The 23,847-nt window shown below is 38.7% G+C and overlaps 1 protein-coding gene across 2 annotated transcripts; it reads right to left on the bottom strand.

Annotated features, from left to right (window-relative positions):
* Positions 1-2,589: 2,589 nt before the first annotated feature.
* On the bottom strand, positions 2,590-15,139 carry pyroxd1 (pyridine nucleotide-disulphide oxidoreductase domain 1). Of its 2 annotated transcripts, none has more exons than XM_041780406.1 (13): positions 14,832-15,139; positions 14,638-14,718; positions 14,119-14,238; positions 12,378-12,506; positions 11,998-12,071; positions 11,634-11,830; positions 11,151-11,248; positions 10,926-11,028; positions 8,567-8,682; positions 6,987-7,109; positions 6,278-6,415; positions 3,738-3,827; positions 2,590-3,309 (listed from the first exon to the last, which is right to left on the bottom strand). In XM_041780406.1, exons 1-13 carry the CDS (start codon positions 14,907-14,909, stop codon positions 3,151-3,153), a joined length of 1,506 nt encoding a protein of 501 aa, XP_041636340.1. In that variant the 5' UTR covers positions 14,910-15,139; the 3' UTR covers positions 2,590-3,150. The 2 variants fall into 2 exon arrangements, with proteins under 2 accessions (XP_041636340.1, XP_041636341.1); XM_041780407.1 differs by having other exon boundaries at positions 8,567-8,679.
* Between the last annotated feature and the right edge of the window lie 8,708 nt (positions 15,140-23,847).

Below are 23,847 nucleotides of genomic sequence, written 5' to 3'. Positions count from 1 at the left end.
GGCAGTCAAACAACATTAGAGCTGCAAAGACAGGTAGTCCAACAACATTAGAGCTGCAAAGACAGGCAGTCCAACAACATTAGAGCTGCAAAGACAGGTAGTCAAACAACATTAGAGCTGCAAAGACAGGTAGTCAAACAACATTAGAGCTGCAAAGACAGGCAGTCAAACAACATTAGAGCTGCAAAGACAGGTAGTCCAACAACATTAGAGCTGCAAAGACAGGTAGTCCAACAACATTAGAGCTGCAAAGACAGGTAGTCAAACAACATTAGAGCTGCAAAGACAGGTAGTCAAACAACATTAGAGCTGCAAAGACAGGTAGTCCAACAACATTAGAGCTGCAAAGACAGGTAGTCAAACAACATTACAGCTGCAAAGAAAGGTAGTCCAACAACATTAGAGCTGCAAAGACAGGTAGTCCAACAACACTAGAGCTGCAAAGACAGGTAGTCCAACAACATTAGAGCTGCAAAGACAGGTAGTCAAACAACATTACAGCTGCAAAGACATGAAGTCCAACAACATTACAGCTGCAAAGACAGGTAGTCCAACAACATTACAGCTGCAAAGACAGGTAGTCAAACAACATTAGAGCTGCAAAGACAGGTGCTGCAAAGACAGGTAGTCCAACAACATTACAGCTGCAAAGACAGGTGCTGCAAAGACAGGTAGTCCAACAACATTACAGCTGCAAAGGCAGGTAGTCCAACAACATTAGAGCTGCAAAGACAGGTAGTCCAACAACATTACAGCTGCAAAGACAGGTAGTCCAACAACATCAGAGCTGCAAAGACAGGTAGTCCAACAACATTACAGCTGCAAAGGCAGGTAGGCTGCAAAGACAGGTAGTCCAACAACATTACAGCTGCAAAGGCAGGTAGTGCAACAACATTAGAGCTGCAAAGACAGGTAGTCCAACAACATTACAGCTGCAAAGACAGGTAGTCCAACAACATTAGAACCGCAAAGACAGGTAGTCCAACAACATTACAGCTGCAAAGACAGGTAGTCCAACAACATTAGAGCTGCAAAGACTGGTAGTCAAACAACATTAGAGCTGCAAAGACAGGTAGTCCAACAACATTAGAGCTGCAAAGACAGGTAGTCAAACAACATTAGAGCTGCAAAGACAGGTAGTCCAACAACATTAGAGCTGCAAAGACAGGTAGTCCAACAACATTAGAGCTGCAAAGACAGGTAGTCCAACAACATTAGAGCTTCAAAGACAGGTAGTCCAACAACATTAGAGCTGCAAAGACAGGTAGTCCAACAACATTAGAGCTGCAAAGACAGGTAGTCCAACAACATTAGAGCTGCAAAGACAGGTAGTCCAACAACATTACAACTGCAAAGACAGGTAGTCCAACAACATTAGAGCTGCAAAGACAGGTAGTCCAACAACATTAGAGCTGCAAAGACAGGCAGTCCAACAACATTAGAGCTTCAAAGACAGGTAGTCCAACAACATTAGAGCTGCAAAGACAGGTAGTCAAACAACATTAGAGCTTACTGACGTGTCCAGGACATGGATTATAAGTGTGGTGTTCTTAGTGTGGAGCCAATCTGAACCACAGACATGATCATTCTCACCTGGACTAAGAAGAAAAAAAACTTGACCATTGTGGTCTCAGTGGTCCAAAGTCCTGTTTTCAGATGAGAGCATATTTTAAATTTTATGTTAGTCAAGGTCCCAGAGCCTGGAGGAAGATCAGAGAGGACCAGAATCCTTCAGGTCTTCAAGTCCAGTGTTTCCAGTCTCCACAGTCAGTGATGGTTTGGGGTGCTGTCTGTCCACTGGCTTTTTTACAAGTCCAGAATCAATACGGTCAGCCACCTACCAGAAGATTTTAAAGCCCTTCATGAGTCTATCTTCCTTTATGGAAGTACTGATGTCTTTTTCACCTGCCCACAGTGAAGCCAAAACTACCAGAAACTGGTTTACTGGCCATGGTTTTACTTTGTTTGACTGGGCAGCCAACTGGTCTGACCTGAACCCCATAGAGAATCTCTGGAAGAAGAGAGACACCAGTCCCAACAATCCAGATGAGCTGGAGGCTGCTATCAGAGCAACCTGGGCTTCATAACACCCCAGCAGGACCACAGACATGTCCATTGTGGCACTTCTTGAGTAATTCAATCTTGACCACAGGATAATGCTTGGTAACCTATTGTGTACATGGCATGGGATTATGTTACAGCAATGGACCTCAACTTCAGTCAAATAGAGCTGACATTTATTGTAGCATGTGTATTCCTATCAGCCGTGTTGACTCACCTTTAAACAATGAGCTGCACCATGCAATCAGTCTGTTATGTCCTGCAGGCCACTGTGCAGCTTCATTTGGCTGAATAAAGGGTATTTCTATGCCCAGTCTGGCCTTGAAAACTGATTAGATCTCCATTTCCTCAGTACAAATAGACTTAAAATGATAACTGTGACATTCACACAATCATCTGTAATATCTTGCATACTGCTTTCTTCACCAGCGGGAGGAGATAAACCAAAGTGTTAAGGTTTTGACTGATACAGCACATACCCAGGAAACACTAGCAAATGAGATACAAACCTTAATGCAACAGTTGGTGTTTGACTCTTTTTATCATTTAAATTCAGTTCATTTCTGTTTCTTGTCCTTTCGAAAAAGTGGGTTTTCAAAAAGCTACATTCCCAAGAGCAACATATCTAAACAACAGTAGGTAGCATTGTGCATGTTTGACAATGTCCATTGTAAAAATTGCCAGTTGAGGCACAGGAGGAGCCGTAGCTACAGTGAAGGTAGAAATATGATCAGGTGTCTCTAAGACAACATTGCATCTTTTCTACAGTAAAGTAGAGCTGAACATGCTTTATTCACTGTCTCATCTTTGTATCTCTCATTTAAACTTCTTAGCTAATGGCTCTGCAGATTTCGAAACTGACATGATTTGTAGATGTATCACTCATGTACTGATTTAATAAACATGGTTTAGGAGATAATTTAAAACAAAATATACTCTTAAGTTTACAAGTGCATAACTAAGAGCTGTTTCTCAAAGGTATCTAACACAAACAGTAGCACACTGGCATGATTCATTGTGCCTTCAAACATTTTTCAGTCACAAGTATCCTTACAGTCCCAAAGTGTAAGATACTAGGGGATCTGATGCTCAATCAAAATAGTCCTCTATGTCAATGTTAGGGTTGAGCAGCTCCTCTCCATATGGGGTCAAGTCCATCTGGTTGAGGATCAGGTTTTCGAAGGTCTCCTCCAGGTCAGTTTCCCCGATCAGTACAGCTCCAACCATCCTACCTCCACTGAGTATGACCTGGAACAGAAATATAATTTTAATGCTGATGACATAAAAGTATGCTCATCATATTTTCTCTAAGGGTGGATGAAATGATAATGATGACATGTGAGGGAGGATCTGACGATGATTGCCCTTTATATCTGCAAACTTCACCTACTTACCAGCTGATCCTGTTTTGCTCTTGTCTCACTACCAGAGATGGTTGATAACAAACACAACCGTGGCTCCTTTCATGCAGCTACTCAATTAAAATGGCAAAAATGTCTTGCGCTATCATACTGTTAAATTAACTTAATTTATTTATAAAACAACAAATCCTCGTACTGTTGAGCGAGTCATCCAGTGTTATTGCATTAATCACATTTATCATACTGCTGCTGTTAAAAAGAACTCAAGCATGAACACAGAAATATTAACTCAGTGTTATTTTTCCTCATGATCACCTTGACATACTCCTGGCCTTTGGTACAGCGTACCAGCAGCTCCTGGTCAGGCCCCAGGCCCTGCCCATTAAACTTTCCAAGCAGTACCACCTGTGGAGTAACCATCAAACAGGAAGCTCTGTTAATGCTAAATGTGACTGAGCTGATAATAGTGGGAAGACAAAACATTAAAGTGACCTTGAATGGCCTTGAAAGGAATAAAAATAAACTTAGCATATAAAGTAAGTAAACTGGTGTTGGGTTGATTATTTCTTTGTGTAACAATGCTTCTTAGCATAATTCTTATACCACTGGAAAGCCTGTTCATTTCCTTTCAACTGGGGCCACAGTAGCAAGGAACATGCATTTGTGGGATGAGCAGCAGAGCTGAGTATGTGGGTTGCACCCATGAAAACCTGTCCAAATCTTCTCTGCCAATGCCAAACAGCTTATTCTACCATTGACTCTTTGGTGGATGGGCTGATTGAAGTCTGAAGAAACAAGACATATTGGTAATTTAACAATTTCCTCATTAAATGGTCACATAAGTTACCCCTTAAAGATGAGTTTATATCAGTCTCAGAGGTCCCCAAAACATGCCAGTGAAGTTTGTTTATGAAGAAACACTCCAGTATTGGATTTCTGCATGTCTAAAAACCCCTCAGCCCTGCTCAGAACAAGCTGTTTCTGTGTCTGTGGCTTTAAATGTTAATGAGCTGTCTGCGGCCCTCTCAGGAAATGGATGTGGCTCTCCTCGTCCTCCCCTTAGCTGGCAGCAGAGAGGGGGATCAAGAAGAGGAGGGTGGAATTTTCTTCTAAGCGGGGAGAACCAATCAAAATTGGGGGCGGGGCTAACTCCCCACATGACATCATGAGGGGAAAATCTGAAATCAGCTTGTTTCAGCACACATTTTCTGAAAGGTGGAGAAAAGGGGGGGGGGGGGATTTTTCAGATTGTTGGGGGTTGTGGACAGGCCAGGGGCACATACTTTGGCAAGAAAGCCTGAAAAAGTGTATTTTACATAATATGTGACCTTTAATAAACAGGAGCCGCAGTAGCGTGTGGAATAATCATACACAGCCACAACAGCCTTGCTCCTCCCCCTCATGTTGGTCACCAGCCTGTTGGCTACTCGGGCATCATTCCATCCTCTCCACTCCAAAATTCTGGAGATAGTCTCTGATAGACCCCGCTCTGTGGGGGGCCAGCTACATCATCTTAGAGGATAGAGTTCAGTCCCAGACTGTGGAGATATGGCACTGATACTGGTTGCAGAATCTCATCTCGAAATCTCTCTGCATTGACATTGCCTCCAATGATTACAAGCTTTGTTTTTTCAGTGAGGAAGATGCCGCCCAACAACATCACACTGCCTCCACCAAAAGATTTTACTCTAGTCCAGGGGTCCTCAATCTTTTCAGCCCGCGACCCCCAAAATAAAGGTGTCAGAGACCAGGGACCCCCACTGTACCTGAAGTTGGTTGAACACAGACATGCACACTCAAGAACAGTCATGTGGAGACAGCGCTGCCCATAACGGGGGAAAAATGGGAGGGCTATCTGGGACCCAGCCGAACTGGGGGCCCATGGAGGCCACAGTTAGCTAGATATCCACATCCACATTTTATATTTAACCTGAATAATAACCACTCTTAATATAGCAAGAGATATCTCAGTCATTTGGGCTGTAGTATATAGTCATCTTGAAAATGTAAATCCCTTTTGCTTAAAAACAGGATTAAATTAGTAAAAAAAATGTCCAAAACAGGTGGTGGGAAAGGTGGTTAAATGGGATTTTAGAAGTAGCAGAAATGTGTTAGAAGTGGCATAAATTTGATAACAGTGGCAAAAAGAGGGGTTGATAGTTGCAATGATGGGTCAACAGAGGCAACAATATATGGAAAGTGGCAAGAATGGGCTTAGAAGTGGCAGAAAAGGCGGTAAAAAGTGGTGCAAAGGGTTAAAATTGATAAAGATGGGTTTAGATTGGCAAAAATGTGTTAAAATTGGCAAAAATTGTTGGTAAAATGGGATGAAAATTGGTTAAAATTTGACAAAAATGGTGTGAAGTACCAAAAATGGATCCAAATTGTGCAAAATTGTTGAAAAGTGGCAAATAAAAGTAATGAAATTGTTTGGGAAAAAATAATTTCAAAAGTATTCTCCATATTTTTAAGGCATCTAGCGACCCCCTCTTAGTGTTTCACGACCCCCAATGGGGTCCCAACCCCCAGGCTGAGAAGCACTGCTCTAATCAGTGGAGCAATCAGCATAGTTCTCGTGTTCTCCACATCTTCTCCATGAGTCAACAGCAGAATAAGCTGTTTGGCATTGGCAGAGAAGATCTGGCAAATTTTTCGTGGGTGCAACCCACAAACTCAGCTCTGCTGCTCATCCAACAAATGCATGCTCCTTACAACTGTGGCTCCAAGCACATTGTTACAATAAAAATAAATAATCTACCAAACACTAATTTCCTGACTTTTGTGTTCTAAGTTCAGTTATAATTTGCAAAAGTTATAAATTAAAAACTTCACTCCTTAAATCAGACGTCACACACCTTGTAGTTGAAGAATTTGGTGATGTGTGAAAAGAGCTCAAAGCAGAAGTCCAGTTCTATTGGCTCTGACTGGACATGAGCAGCCATGCAGCGGCCAGCGTACCAGCCCATCTGACGGGCCTGTGTCCACAAACGCATCTGCACACAACAAACAGGAAAAAAGCAGTCTACCAGCTTTCAGATACCATCAACAGAAAAATAAACAAATGGAATGTTTTAGCCATCCTACCACTGCTGAGGGAAACTGAAACAAAACTTTACTGATGACCTAATTTCAGGGCAAACTGACCGGTCAAGTCAGACGCTGACACAAATAATACCCAGTATGGATCATTTTTACAGGCTAAAATCAATGATAATATTGTATGTTTTAACAGAATTGATGTATTATTCAATGCAGATACCCTTAAACCTGTACAGAAGCTTAAATCTGATTCTTTGTTATATTTTGAAGGTTATGAAGTATGTCTTAAAATTAAAAAAAAGTTTTTGTGTGTATTTATGGTTGATAAAATCAGTTATGGTGCTCATTTAAAGTTGTAGAACTTTTTAAATAACTACATTTAATTCAGTTTATGGTTTTGAGCTGATTTTGGAATGTGAGTGATATGTGATGTGTAGAAGAGATGGAAGATGATATCAGGATGAAACAAAGCTGAGACTACAGTGACATTCTCCACAAGCTGATAAAGAGTTTTGTCGTGTTTACCTGCTGCCACAGAGGACTGTGTTCCCAGCTCGCAGTGCAAACATCCCCTGCAGCATACACGTCTGGCTCTGATGTCATCATTTGGTCATCAACTCGCAGGCCCCCGTCTTCTGCCAGTGCAAACTAAATAATCAAAACCATAGAGAGCATTATTGAGAAAAATATATCGAAATAGAATTCATCAATGAGGAACTAAAAAGGTGTTCTGCTCTCTAGTGACATCTGGAGGCATTAGCACACAAATGCAGAGAGCTCTACATGGGATTAGATGTTTTCCTATGAGCGATTAATAACAGAACTTTCACAGTTATCTAAACCAGTGGTTCTCAACGTTGGGGAGGGGACCCCACTGGGGGTCGCGAGACACTCAGAGGGGGTCTCCAGATGCCTTAAAAAAATAGGAATATATTTTTAATTTACACTGTTGCCATTTTACACCAATTTTTCCAGATTTCAACCCATTTTCATCACATTTTCCCACCAATTTTGCCAACTGTAATGCATTTTTGCCACTTAAAACCCATTTTTTGTCTATTTCACACTCTTTCCACCACTTTTTTTCTGCCTGTTTTTGCCACTTCTAAACCAAACCATGCCACTCTCTGCCTATCGTTGGCTCTGTTGACACATTATTGCCACTATTAACCATTTTACCACTTTTTACACCACATTTCACAATTTATTACGCCCATTTTTGCCAGTTTAAGCCATTTCTGCCTATTTCTGCCTCAGCTAACCCTTTTTTGCCAGTTTATGTCAATTTTCATCCCATTTCACCAAATTTCCACCTATTGTTGCTACTTTAATGCCATTTCAGACACTTTTTTAATCCCCTTCTACCACTTACTATGCCAGTTCTTGCCACTTCAAACAATTTTTGGTTATTTTTTTGCCACTTTATCCAATTTTTTACACTTCTGACACATGTCGGCCACTTTTAAACTCCAATTTCACCACCTTTCCCAGCTTTTTTTTTTTTTTTGCTATTTTTAACCCATTTTAGCTACTTTGAAAATATTTTTTTCAGTTTTAAACAAAAGGATTAACATTTTTTAGAGGGCTACTTACTGCAAAAATGATTAAAAAAGATATGTGTTTCTTTGATAAGAGTGGTTATGATTCAGGTTAAATGTAAAATACCATAGCTTAACTTTAAAATGGACCAGGATCTTACTGGCCCCCAGTTTGGCTGGGTCATTTTCCCCCCCTAATGGGTGATCTTGTCTCAACATGACTACACTTGAATGTGCATGACTGTGTTCTGCCACCTCCAGGTACAGTGGGGGTCCCTGGTCTCTGACACCTTTATTTTGGGGGTCGTGGGCTGAAAAGGTTGAGAACCCCTGATCTAAACAAGCACAGATAGGTGCAGTTTATTTTTCCAATGTCTGGCAGGAGGATTGTTCAGTACCTATCTTCAAACGTGCACAAAAACTTGAATCATACAGATTTTAGGTGTCTGTCTTTAACTCAACTTACGAAAAGGAAGAAAAGATGAAAGTAAAAAACCTTCAAAGGTGGGCACCACTCACAAGGAGCTTGTAACCTAGCGTTGATGCACTTATCCCTGATGTACTTACAGTGTTTCCATGAAGAAATGGTTCTGTGTTTGGTACAACACCAGTGGCGCTGACAACAAAATCACAGCCAAATGTTTTCCCGTTGGTCAGCTTGATGTAAACTGGCCAGGATCCTTCTAAGAGGAGAGAACAGCATCAGAAATGAAGAGCTGGAGTATGATGACTGAATTGTTAAAGATGGAATAGTACGGAGCCACAGACATGACATGGTCAAAAAATTTAAATTGTAGCTATAAAGTGCGCATGAAATACTAATTCATGGCCACAAAATACAAATTCTGTGGCCACAAAATAAGTATAACGTGCACACGTAATACTAATTTGTGGCCACAATGTAGGAAAAATGTGTGCATGAAATGCAAATCAATAATACTAATATCATTCCGGGACAGCTGGGTATGCAAATGGAGCGCACCTTCCTATCCCGGGATCAAAGTCATACCTTTGCTGGTAAAGCAACCTGGCTCTCAATATTCTGTTTAAATGCCTCGCAGTAATAATGGTTCCTTGCAATGCCAGCCTTTTCAGAATGTCTTTGTAGCTCATTCCCAGCCTAAATAAAATTCAATCATACTATCCCTGTCCATCGTGTAGCTTTAGCCCTTCTACTGGCCACAAATTGGTATTTTTATGGCAACAAATTGGCCACAAATTAGTATTTCGTGGCCACAATTTAGTATTTCATTGCCATGAATTAGTATTTTGTGGCCATAATTTAGTATTTCATTGACATGAATTAGTATTTTGTTGCAATGAATTTGTATTTTGTGGCCAGAATTTAGTATTTCATGGCCATGAATTTGTATTTTGTGGCCACAATTTAGTATTTCATGGCCATGAATTTTTTTTTTATAACTTTATTTTTTTTTCCTCATTTTCCAACAACATAAACAACACAATGCATTTTCAGAGAAAAATCAACACAAACACAAAAGTTTTCAGGGACACTGCAGGTAATCTTCTCATTCCTACATAGACAAATCAGACTTTGGCATCACTTTCAATGTACATAGTCCATTTCCTCCAGATCTGTTCATGTTCATTTCCTTTGAATTTTAGTTGGTGTGTCAACTTTTCCATTGCATATATACTCTGTATAATTTCCAACCAGTATTCTTTCTTTGGAGATTCAGCTTTGTACCAGTTTCTAGTTATAGCTTTTTTACAGGCCACCATTAGGATTTTGAACAAGTATCGATCATTTTTTCCCACAGTTTCTTCACTGTTTCCAAGGTACATGACAACACAACTATATGGGGTATCATAACCCATTATAGTACTCACAGTAGTATTTAGAGAATTCTAGAAAGGTTTTAAAACAGAACAGCTCCAGAACACATGTGTATGGTTGCTTTGTTGGTCTCCACATAACCTCCAGCATGGTGGCAAGGTCTTTAGCTGCCTGCTCTTAATCTGTGGTGTTATGAAAAACCTGGTGAGGTTCTTCCACGCAAACTCTCTCCAAATTTGTGAGCTTGTGGTCATGCATTGTGTCATACACATTCTATACCAATCCTCATCTGATATCATTGTCTTTAATTCTAGTTCCCATTTGTTTTTAATGTACAGTGTCGTAGCTGTTCTGTTTTCCCCGAATGCCTTATAAAAAGCAGAGATGATACAAGATTTCCCCTAATGATAGGCATCAACTATAATTTGGATTATGCCGTTCAATTCCTTTTTGGGATCAGCTTTGACTTCTTTCAAGACATAATGTCGAATCTGTAGATATCTAAAGAAATTTTCCTTTTCTAGTCCAAATTTCTTTTGTAATTCATGAAAACTCATACATTCCCCATGTTTTAAAATGGTACAGAGAGCCGTAATTCCTTTTTTGTCCACTGTTTGAATCATGAGTCATATTTACCTGGTATGAAATTTGGATCATATGCAACCCAGTTCAATATCTTTCTCTCTGTTTGTAGTTTGTATTTCTTTATGACCTTATCCCAAACGTCCAGTGTAAAGTGTGTTATTGGATCAATTCCATGTTTTGTAATTTCTGTCCGTTCTCCATTGCCTATCAAGGCTGGAATCTGTAAATCCATGTCCATCATTTCTATATCCTTCCATCTGGCTTCATATTCAGATATGCACCAACAAGTCAGTGGTCTCAACTGTGCTGAGTAGAAATACTCTTGCAAATTAGGCAGGGACATCCCCCCCTACTCTTAGGGAGTTGAAGAGTTGAATATTTTATTCTCGATTTTTTGCCATTCCATATGAATCTTGATATGTTTTTGTCCCAGTTCATGGCCATGAATTAGTATTTTGTTGCCACAATTTAATTTTTTTTGACCATATCATGTCTGGGGCTCCATAGAATACAGCTCAAATCCCAGTAGATCTAGTTTCTTACCATTCTCAGGGCCGAGAGTTTGCTGAGGGGAGTTAAGCAGCTGCTCTGACGTGAATATGGTTTCTACCTCACACTGGTATTCCAGAGAAACCCGGCGAGACACCTGAGCAAACATCGTTTAAGAGACATATAGGAAGAGAAGGAGGTTATAACAAACAAATACACTCCTTTAGTTACCTCTTTTAAGGACATGCAGAGACAGTCCGGGATGTTCACACTGTTTACCTGCTCTGCTCCTCTTAGCACTATTCCTTCGTGCCAGTCTGGACCGAGGGCGCTGCCAGGCTCTGTGGAACTAGAGCCGTACCCCCGCGAACTTCTCTCTGAAAAATGAGGTTATAATGAGGAAAAAGATCATGATGAATTATACAGATGACATTTAAACCAGGGGTCATCAGGTACATTTGCACAAGAGCCAGATTTAGTCTTGACAGAAACTCTGGGGGACTTTCACATAAACAAAAATTAAATGAATTGAAATATTGTTGTAGTAGTATTTGTATTTTCTTTGAAAACGCAGGACATTTTTAAGCATTGACAGTGAGATCTACACTATCATCTATGATGCAGCAGGCCACAAGAAGACAGGCCTTACAACAGAGATGCCTGGGCCCCTGAAAATCCCAGAGAATGGGCCCTCCACAATCGTGATTTAGTACCAGTATTAACCCATTTTTGACACTATTAACCCCTTCTTGATACAAGTACCAGCTGTGAAGGTCTGAGCTGCTCCGGGTGCTGGTTCTTCTGTGGTGTAGCGAGTTCTTTTATGGGGAACAGCTCTGTCTGGTTTGTCAGCTTCCAGTGATGGTATAAGGAATTGTGCAGCCCCGGCATCAAAGAAGGTGTTTCCTATTGCCTTGTCCTTCACCGCCCAGATCACTTCACAGCCTTCCACTTCAAACCTAGAGATAGAAATGTTTCACAGTGAAAACATGGTATTAAATGAGGGGTTGATCATTATAGTCAAGCAGATAGAAATTAGATAATGATACAATTTTGTGTCAAAAGAAAGATGTAATGCACAAAAAGGGATATTTTTTAAGCTCGTGTTTTGGTTTGAGTATCTTACACTAATTCCAGGGCAATCCCTCCATTTCCAACCACAACGATTCTCTTTGCTTTGGATAACCGCTTCTGAAAGTCCTTAAAACAAAACAAAAAACTGTTATCAACATCTTGTTGGCTAAGCCAGTTTTTCTTTTCAATGTTTATATACCGCTGAATATGTTCATGTTCCATATTAGAACAGTATGATTCTGTTATTGCTGTTTATTCTTTAATCAAATGTAACATTCAAATGCAACTAACACAACACCTGCAGAATGATGCACTTCTATTTGCTTTTTACACAAGGAAAGAAAGAGCTGCAACTAAGAGAAGGCCATGCCGTCTTAAAAAACAGACCTGCATATTAAAAAAAAATGCAAATATTGAGTGATGGAGCTGTACCTGGGCACTGTCTGTGTCTCTGATACCCAGCACATAAGGGTGATCCTGGGTCAGGAGCTTTGGCCTGCCTCCACTGCAGATGCACAGTTTTTCATAACCAAAAACCCGACCATCTGCAGTTTCAACACACTTACACGTGATAAAAAGACAAATGAAAGGAGAGGAGTTATTTCTACATCACTTCAAGCGTTGTATGCAACCTGCAGCTTTGTTTTCCTTACAAACTCTATAGCAAGATTAAGAGCTGCAACCAAATCTCCACAAGGTGGCAGTAGTAGACAACTAATAATCCCTGAACTAACCCTTCTGATAATGCTGCTAGAAAATACTGACTTCAAGGGAAGCCCATTTCCACCAGATAAAGAAAGAAAAAAGAGTTAAAGTCAGGCAATTTGTGAAAAAAATTACTAAATCATAACTATGAGATACCTTTTATCTCATAATTTCTACTTTTATCTTACAATTTCAACTTTTTTTCCCCATAATATCGACCTTAAATATCATAATTTTGGCCTTTAAATTCAAATTTATAACTCTTTATCTCAAAATTTCGGCTTTTCATCTGGTAAATATGGCTTATCTCTAATTTCAACTTTTTAGCTCAAAATTATGACCTTTTAATCTCATTATTTTGACTTTTTATCTCATAATTATGACTTTTTGTCTTATAATTCAGCCTTTTTATCTCATATTTTCAACTTTTTATCTCATAATTATGACTTTATCTCCTAATTTCAACTTTTTATCCCATAATTGTGACTCTTTACCTCATAATTTCAACTTTTTATTTCATTGTTGTGACTTTAAATCTCATTGTAATGACTTTTTACAATCTCATTATGACTTTTAACTCATAATTATGACTTTTTATCTCATAATTTTGAATTTTTATCCCAAAATTGTGACTTTTCAATCTCATAATAATGACTTTTATCTCATAATAGTGACTTTATCTCATAATTATGACTTTTTATCTCATAATTTTGACTTATCTCATTATGACTTTTAATCTCATTACTATGACTTTTTATCCCAAAATTGTGACTTTTTAATCTCATAATTATGACTCTTTATCTCATACTCGTGACTTTATCTCATAATTTTGACTTGTTGTCCCATTATTATGACTTTTAATTAATAATTATGACTTTTTATCTAATAATTTTGACTTGTTGTCCCATTATTATGACTTTTAATTCATAATTATGACTTTTTATCTCATAATTTTGACTTATCTCATTATAATGACTTTTTTATCATATTATTATGACTTTTTATTCCAAAGTTATGACTTTTTAATCACATAATTATGACTTTCTATCTCATAGTAGGTACTTTATCTCATAATTTAGACTTTTTATCTCATAATTTTGACTTTTTAAAATCTCATTATAATGACTTTTATCTCATTTTAATGACTTTTTATCTCATTATTATGACTCAGGATCCCCTTTTCTATTGCCTCACTTCCACATTTTTCTTTTTTAAGCAGCAAAAATGGGCTTCCACAGACTTTGCTTTGTTACAATCAAACATAAGTATGGCTTCTAAACTAACGTGAGGGATGTGTTATGAGCAAATGTATGTTGTGTTTTTATTTTTTGTTAGAATTTCAGATTTATCATAAAAAATCTAAATAGCACAACACCAATGGTTACTTTAAAATCCCACTTCTACTAATATCTGTATCCAAGCACTGCACTGACAGGTTTTTAAAAAGTCTTTTTAAACAGATGCTTACATGTGACTTTGTGTTTAGAGATTTAACAGCAGAGTGGATTACAACTAGGTTGGGAAATTTCTCTTCCAAATCACTGGATGGCCTCTCCTCAACATCAAACTCTTCAAGAGTCTTTGACACCTTGCCAAGGAAAGGAGAGGAAAGATGCAGACTGGTTAGTATGTTGAGCAGGATTATCAGACTACTATATACATCCAACTGAGGGAAAGAAACACAGTAAGAATCAAGGCAGGAGGGGAGATACGGATCCATTCATATTTTAAACACATGGGCAGACAACAGCAAACCTGACTTGTCACATTTTTCCTTTAATCAGACCCCAGAGCATTATAACCGACGTTTTAAAAGGCTTTCCTGTTTTACGTTTGTTTGTTATGTTATACTCAATTGTTAATTGTTTTGCCCAGGCTTAAAATGTAATTGTAATTGTGCTGGAAATTATTCTGCTTGTAAGATTTTCACATATACATTTTTTTAAAATGCTACAACGTCCACTGTAACCATAACAGCCGTCCTGACCTGTCTGTAGTTGGTCACTGCCTTGATATGAGAGCCTGCTGTAATCAGAGCGACATCAGCAGAGGGAATCTGCGATGACAGCTGTCAAAGGAGACAAAAACGACAATCAGAGTTTTAAATAACGACAGAGCATCGCGTTCATCACAGATAATGTCGACATGACTGGAGTGTACAGTAATCAATCAATTTATCACCTGTTCAACACACGTGACGCCCGCGATACCCCCGCCAACAATAAGAAACTTAAACTTTCTCTCTCTTCTACCTGCCATCACTTTTGGACAACAGCTGAGCTAAAGCTAACTAGCCAACTCCAGCTCTAATGACATGATTTACCCATCAGCAGGAAACTACATTCGCCCTCTTTCTTATATAACTCTCACAAGCATTCCAGATTAGACTGGTAGCTGCTGAGATTCGGACTGTGTCAGATATCCCCTAAAAAGGTTTTGTAATTGCCTGTTGGCTGTAAGTTACTTTAGCACAGTAAAACAGCTTCTAAAGCCACTTCCGTGTTTACGACGAACTACGGCAAGCAGCGGGTAAATACTTTGAGGCGCATGCGCACCTCACATAATACACGTAGACGCCTCAATGACCGTGTTTGCCATAGACATAACATATTATTCCCCCAAAGGTTTAGCAATGTTAAAGATATTAACTGGCAAAAGGCATGATTTTAACCTTAGAAATACTACATTTCCAACAAGGTACAAGAATTGCATGTTTAGATATCGCGTATTGATATATTCCACCAATATCTATATTTCCAAATTTTCAGATATGGATAACAGTGTACTTTTAGCAGAGATGATAGAATCTGTAACACAAAGTCATAACATGTTACAAACATGACAAATCTAACATTGAACTTACTGTCTGCTTAATATGGGAAATTCCACAAATGCAGAGTAAGGACATGTGCCCCTGTATTTCCTAGATTCTAATGAATGAGTAATTCATAAATATATTAAATCATACTTAATGTATATTTTATAATTATAGTTCATCATCAAATAATCACTTATTATTAGATGAACTGCAACAATACATTTAGATCTCAAACAACAGTCAAAAAGTAACAGAACAGTTGATATCTTTAGTGAGACTTTGAATCTGATGAGTTTCTGTAATGTCTCTTTGTACATGACAACATTGTCTTTATTTATTTATCCTTTTGCATTTAATTATTCATATATTTTCATGACTGAGCCCTTGTCTGCTTGTTTGTTCTGTGTTGTTCAATAAAGCTTACATTTGAAAAAAAACCTTAATTTTCCTGCTAATGAGATAAATGTTAGAAGCTGTAGATGTAATAATAGAAACGAAAGAAGTTAGTTTAAGTGTGAATGAGAAAATACACCACAAGGAAAATCTTTCTGGAATCTTCATTTCCTGACATCACCTGGCAAAATACATGGCTTTATTTATTTTCAAGATAAAGAAATGCGATATAAAATAATAATATCGATCCAGAAAATTCATATATCTAAAGATTTACTGAGATTAAGTCATATTTGGGATTTTTACACAAAATCATAAGACGTCATAAGACGTCACTAAGTCTATGGATGTCCTGTGACCAGAAATATTAAATTGTGGCCACAAGATACTAATTAATAATATTAATATCATTACTGGACAGCTGGGTAAGCAAATCGAGCGCACCTTCTCTAAGGTCAAAGCTTAAAAAACAGTGACATTAATAGATAAATATAAACAAGAAAGTTACACTGCTGATAATCATAATAATTAATCCTGAAATGACGTTTATTAATAACTTGTCGGCTGTCTCATATTTGTAACTTTTCATTTAAAAATTTATCAACGAGTCGTGAATTTGATGTTTTATTCTTCTTTCTTTAAGTTCATTTATTTTATTGGATAGAGTCGCCATAAATAGAGCCTAAATATTAACCCGTTATTTACACACTGGTAAAGTAGGACGTTCATGGTTACCATAGTGACAGCAGAAATGAAGTAAGCGTAAGGTTTCATACTTGTGATTGGTGGAAATTAATTCTAAAAACGATCGTTCCACGAGGGTATAAATACAAGCTGAGACGAACGCTGGTCCTTTTTCACTAGACATTTGGAGAGGTAAGTGTTAACTCTGAGCTAGCAAGCTAGGCTAACAGCTAGTTAAGCTAGCTAAGCTCGGTCATTTTATATTTTTGCTTACTTTTGTGAATAAATCTATCATGTTGGGTTAGAAAAAAGATTTGTGTGCCTTTGTTGTCAGAAATATTGTAAGGTTTATTTTAAAAAGTGAAACGGCTTGTGGTTGAGTAACATTAGGTTTGGTTTTGAAACCTTAAAGATTTTAAATCAAATTTGAGGGTCTGAGATTGTATTTATGCTGTAAAATCTAAAGAAATATGACGAGTGAAGAGAGAAAAATCGACGTTATCTGTGACGTTATTAAAGTAAAGCCTGATTTTGACATTTTTTCTCACATTAATGCATTGAAATGTCAAATAAATTTGCTCTGTTTAAATCTAAAATTAGCTGTGATCTACCAAAACATGTCTAAAATGGCTGCGATCTACCTAAACATGTCTAAAATGGCTGTGATCCACGTCATCAGTACGTTCCAAAAATGTAATGACGTAGCAGCTGAATGTTAGGGACTTTCCACAGAATTGTCTCAAAATGGCTTTTTTTCAAGCTAATAGTTTTCAGCTTTCTTTCACTCCTGTTTTTTAATACCTAAGGATTACTTTCACCACAGTGCTAAAGCAGCATTAAAGTAGTACATCAGCGATTAGTTTTTACTCTGCTGTAGAAAAACAAGCCATTTTAAAATATTTTAGGGTTAAATGTACAGGCATTACCACTAAATGGGTCAAATAATTCATTGTTTATACTGGAGCCCATAGACTGCATCCTGAGATGATTTGTAGGGGACCACTGAAGCAAGGAAAACAGATTTAAACAATGTCATCACATATTTAAATGTTTTATATGCACAGTTTTGACATCTCTTATTATGACCTTTTACACCAATGGTTTTGAATTTTATCTCATATTTTGACCTTTTAGACTCAATTTCGAATTCATTTGTCATATTTTGACCTTTAGGAATCATGATTTTGACTTTTATCTTCCACTCTGAACTTTTCAACTTACAACTTTGAATTTATTAGCATATTTTGACCTTTAAAAATATGATTTTGACTTTAATCTCATATTTTGACCTTTAAAATGTACAATTTTGACCTTTATCTCATATTTTGACCTTTGAAATGTGTGATTTTGACTTAAATCTCATGTTTTGACTGTATAGGCTCACAATTTAGACTTTAGGGTATTTGTCATATTTTAACATTTAAAATATATGATTTTGACTTAAATCTTATATTTTGACCTTTAAAATGTATGATTTTGAATTAAATCACTTATTTTGACTGTATAGACTCACAATTTAGACTTTATTTTTCATATTTTAACCTTTAAAACATAGGATTTTGACTTTAATCTCATATTTTGACTTTTAAACATATGATTTTGACTTAAATTACATATTTTGACTGTATAGACTCACAATTTAGACTTTATTTGTAATATTTTGACCTTTTAGAATGATGAAAAGACTTTAATCTTATATTTTGACCTTTAAGACGTATGATTTTGACTTTAATCTCATATTTTGACTGTAAAGACTCACAATTTAGACCTCATTTGTCATAATTGACCTTTTAGATTAATGATTCTGACTTTGATCTCATATTTTGACCTTATAAATGTATGGTTTTGAATTTATTCTCATATTTTGACTGTTTAGACTCACAATTTAGACTTATTTAACACATTTTGACCTTTTAGAATCATGATTTTGACTTTGATCTCATATTTTGACTGTTTAGACTCACAATTTAGACTTTTTTTGGACACATTTTGACCTTTTAGAATCATGATTTTGAAAAATGTATGATCGTGGCTTTTATCTAATACACTGAACTTTTGATCTCACAACTTTGAGTTGTTGTGTTGACCCACTAAATGGGTCAAACAACATTGATATTTCATTGTGTAGTGTGTAGATTGCATCCTGAGATGATTTGTAGGGGACCATTGAAGCAAGGAAATACAGAATGTTCACGATTTAAGGAAAAATTAAAATATTTAGCTGTATAGGAAATTAAGTCTGTAATGCATTGAGGTACACACCATTACATTAACCTTTCTGAAAGAAGAAAAAGATTTTGGTATTGTGAGAAATGTTACTCCTATTTTTGCTCACTTTGAATACATTTCTGCTGCAAGGACATTACACACATAAGCCCTTAAATTGCACTTAACTTCCTCAGTGAATTTTTAGCTTAGACTTTGGCAAGTCTTTCAAATCATCAGCTAGTGGCTGAAGTTGTCTGCCTGGTTCTTAAAAAACTTTGTTGCACGCTTGTTGTTTGTGATTGTGTGTGAATTTAATCACATATTTTGACCTTTTGGATGCACAGTTTTGAATTTTATCTCATATTTTGACCTTTAAAACACACATTTTTGACTTTTATCTCATACTCTAAACTTTGAACCTCACAACTTTGAATTAAATCACATATTTTGACCCTGTCGATAAACAAATTTGACATTTATCTCATTTTCTGACCTTTTAGGCTCATGATTTTGACATTAAGCTCATATTATGACATTCTATACTCATGATTTTGACTTTTATCACATATTTTTAACCTTTAAAACTTACAACTTTGACTTTATATGTCATAATATGACCTTCTACAAACATGATTTTAACTTTTTTTCTCAATCTCTGAACTTTTAAACTCAAAACTTTGAATTTAATCACATATTTTTACCTCTTAGAGACACAATTTTGACATCCCAGATTATGACCTTTAGAGCTCATGATTTTGAACATGATCTCATGTTTTGACTTTTAAACCTCATGGTTTTGAATTTATCTCACATTAAGACTTCTGTGACCTTTTAAAAACATTGGTTTGACTTATTTTTTTAGTTTGACCTTTTGAACTAGTCAGTCTGACTTTTTATTGCAGTTCTTTAGCCTTTTAATTCATTGTGAGTTAAATCTCAAAAGCAGTCCTCGTGATTTACCCCATATTTAAATACTCATGGAAAAGAGGTTGACAGTTTATAATTAAATGTTGACCCTGTTAGGTTTTCAGATCAGACCTAAATTCAGAATCCGGCCCCTGCTGTGATTAAGTGATACACCTCTGTTCTATAGCATGAAGTTAACATGCTGCTCTCCTTTTCTGTTACTGTCCTTTGATTTTGTTTTAGTGTTTCTATGTTGTGAAGGGGTATGTTCAGGCTGTATGGGTCTGTAAGTTTTCTGTTTGATATGATGATATTGTTATGATGTTAATTTCTTTGATATCCTTCATGCTTTATCATTTATAGCTTCATTGAAAATGTCCTCTGAACTCTTGTCTCTGAAATTTTCCTTCCTGAACCAAATGAGATGCTTGAATAATGATTCTAAATATAAAAATATGTTTTTGTTAAAATTGTTTTGCAGTTTTACTGATACAACATAGTGAATTTATCTTTCAGAACACTGAAGCGAGAGAAACACTACCGAACCTACTGGATAGAGAACCAACACCAACAAAGGAGACAGCGAAGCTGAGGACACAAGATAGAAAGAGTGACAGAGAGAGAGACAGAGAGGATTGTAAGGGCTGACGATGTCAGACAGAGAGAGACGAAGGAGCAGGAGGGAGGAGATGGAGAGAGTGAAGGAGGAGGAGATGGAGAGACAGGTAAGTATGGCAAAGAGTTGGAAGTTGGAGGGAGGAGGACAGGAGAGTGAGAGAAGAGAGGGAGTGGGGAGGATGGATGGACAGAAGATGCACAGAGAGAAACAAAGGAGAAGCAGGGAGATGGTAAGACAGGAGTCAGCGGAGATGCAAAGGAGAGAGAGACAAGAGGAGGAGGAGGAGAGTGAAGGACAGAAGCAGGAAGAGAGGATGGACAGGAGAAGGAGGAGACAGGAAAGGATGGGACAGATGCAGGAGGAAAGACAGGAGCAGGGAGAAAGAGAGGAGAGAGAGAGACAAGAGATTTTGAGAGAAGACTCTTATCCCAATAGGGGCATCATTTCTTCACTGAAGCTCCGCTACATGGAATACAGCAGAAACAAAATTTTTAAAGCTGTGACTAAGACCAATGAGAAAAGTGAGATGCTTCTAAGGAAACAGGTAGCTTTAGAGGAAAAGATCAGACAGAAGAAGGAGCAGGGACTTCATGGGGGAAATGATGAGGGAGTAGACGCTCAGAAGAAAGAGGGAAAGCAAGAGCAGAGGGAAAGACAGGAGAGTGGGGGACAGGAGCAGGGAGAAAGAGAGGTGAGAGAGAGACAGGACATAATGAGAGAAGACTCTCATCCCAATAGGGGCATTGTTTACACACTGAAGCTCCGCTACATGGAATACAGCAGAAACAAAATTATCAAAGCTGTGATTAAGACCAAGGAGAAGAGTGAGATGCTTCTAAGGAAACAGGTAGCTTTAGAGGAAAAGATCAGACAGAAGAAGGAGCTAGGACTTCAGAATAGAAATGAAGAGGGAGAAGATGCTCAGAAGAAAGAGGGAAAGCAAGAGCAGAGGAAAAGAGAGGTGAGGGGGGGACAGGAGCAGAGGGAAAGGGGGGCAAGGGTAATACAGAAGCAAAGGGAATGGCAGAAGTGGAGACATGAGCAGTGGGAAAGAACAGAGAGGGTGATACAGGAGCAGAGTGAAAGAGAGATAAGGAGTAGAGAGGAGGTAAGGGACATACAGGAAAGGAGGAGACAGCAGGAGCAAAGAGATAAAGAGGACAGAGAGAGACAGGGAAAAAAGGAAAGAGAGCAGAGGTTGAGAAAGGAACGGGAGGAGAAAGAGATAGAGGAATATATAGATAGAATGTTAAAGAAAGACTTTCAGGGTTGGGAGCAGGAGAGGCCTGAGCAGGACCAACAGAAGAGGGAAAAGAAGGGAAGAGAAGAGCAGATAGAGAGGGAGAGCGAGGAGCAGACTGAGCGGGAGACCACTACGTCCATACTTATGGTTGGAAAGAAGAGGGAGAAACGGCAGAAGAAAAAAGTGACTTGGCGGGAGGAGATAGAGACAGTGAAGTATGTAGGTAAGTATATAAAATACTTAGAACGTTGGGAGCAGAAGGAGAGACAGGAGCAGAAGATAAGAGAAAGAGTAGAGTGGGCGTTACAGCAGAAGAGGGAAAGAGAGGCAAGGGTAATACAGAAACAGAGGGAATGGCAGAGGTGGAGACAGGAGCAGAGGGAAAGAACAGAGAGGGTGTTACAGGAGAAGCGTGAAATTGAGATGAGGAGGAGAGAGGAGGTAAGGGACATACAGAAGAGGAGGAGACAGCAGAAGCAAAGGGAAAGAGAGGAGAGGTTGAGAAAGGAACGGAGGAGAAAGAGATAGAGGAATATATAGATAGAATGTTAAAGAAAGACTTTCAGGGTTGGGAGCAGGAGAGGCCTGAGCAGGACCAACAGAAGAGGGAAAAGAAGGGAAGAGAAGAGCAGATAGAGAGGGAGAGCGAGGAGCAGACTGAGCGGGAGACCACTACGTCCATACTTATGGTTGGAAAGAAGAGGGAGAAACGGCAGAAGAAAAAAGTGACTTGGCGGGAGGAGATAGAGACAGTGAAGTATGTAGGTAAGTATATAAAATACTTAGAACGTTGGGAGCAGAAGGAGAGACAGGAGCAGAAGATAAGAGAAAGAGTAGAGTGGGCGTTACAGCAGAAGAGGGAAAGAGAGGCAAGGGTAATACAGAAACAGAGGGAATGGCAGAGGTGGAGACAGGAGCAGAGGGAAAGAACAGAGAGGGTGTTACAGGAGAAGCGTGAAATTGAGATGAGGAGGAGAGAGGAGGTAAGGGACATACAGAAGAGGAGGAGACAGCAGAAGCAAAGGGAAAGAGAGGAGAGGTTGAGAAAGGAACGGGAGGAGAAAGAGATAGAGGAATATATAGATAGAATGTTAAAGAAAGACTTTCAGGGTTGGGAGCAGGAGAGGCCTGAGCAGGACCAACAGAAGAGGGAAAAGAAGGGAAGAGAAGAGCAGATAGAGAGGGAGAGCGAGGAGCAGACTGAGCGGGAGACCACTACGTCCATACTTATGGTTGGAAAGAAGAGGGAGAAACGGCAGAAGAAAAAAGTGACATGGCGGGAGGAGATAGAGACAGTGAAGTATGTAGGTAAGTATATAAAATACTTAGAACGTTGGGAGCAGAAGGAGAGACAGGAGCAGAAGATAAGAGAAAGAGTAGAGTGGGCGTTACAGCAGAAGAGGGAAAGAGAGGCAAGGGTAATACAGAAACAGAGGGAATGGCAGAGGTGGAGACAGGAGCAGAGGGAAAGAACAGAGAGGGTGTTACAGGAGAAGCGTGAAATTGAGATGAGGAGGAGAGAGGAGGTAAGGGACATACAGAAGAGGAGGAGACAGCAGAAGCAAAGGGAAAGAGAGGAGAGGTTGAGAAAGGAACGGGAGGAGAAAGAGATAGAGGAATATATAGATAGAATGTTAAAGAAAGACTTTCAGGGTTGGGAGCAGGAGAGGCCTGAGCAGGACCAACAGAAGAGGGAAAAGAAGGGAAGAGAAGAGCAGATAGAGAGGGAGAGCGAGGAGCAGACTGAGCGGGAGACCACTACGTCCATACTTATGGTTGGAAAGAAGAAGGAGAAACGGCAGAAGAAAAAGTGACATGGCGGGAGGAGATAGAGACAGTGAAGTATGTAGGTAAGTATATAAAATACTTAGAACGTTGGGAGCAGAAGGAGAGACAGGAGCAGAAGATAAGAGAAAGAGTAGAGTGGGCGTTACAGCAGAAGAGGGAAAGAGAGGCAAGGGTAATACAGAAACAGAGGGAATGGCAGAGGTGGAGACAGGAGCAGAGGGAAAGAACAGAGAGGGTGTTACAGGAGAAGCGTGAAATTGAGATGAGGAGGAGAGAGGAGGTAAGGGACATACAGAAGAGGAGGAGACAGCAGAAGCAAAGGGAAAGAGAGGAGAGGTTGAGAAAGGAACGGGAGGAGAAAGAGATAGAGGAATATATAGATAGAATGTTAAAGAAAGACTTTCAGGGTTGGGAGCAGGAGAGGCCTGAGCAGGACCAACAGAAGAGGGAAAAGAAGGGAAGAGAAGAGCAGATAGAGAGGGAGAGCGAGGAGCAGACTGAGCGGGAGACCACTACGTCCATACTTATGGTTGGAAAG

This window comes from Cheilinus undulatus, linkage group 23, assembly GCF_018320785.1.
Source record: "Cheilinus undulatus linkage group 23, ASM1832078v1, whole genome shotgun sequence".
Lineage (NCBI taxonomy): Eukaryota > Metazoa > Chordata > Actinopteri > Labriformes > Labridae > Cheilinus > Cheilinus undulatus.
The sequence above is the reverse complement of the archived record's forward strand: the minus strand, read 5'-3'. Positions and strand labels throughout refer to the sequence as shown.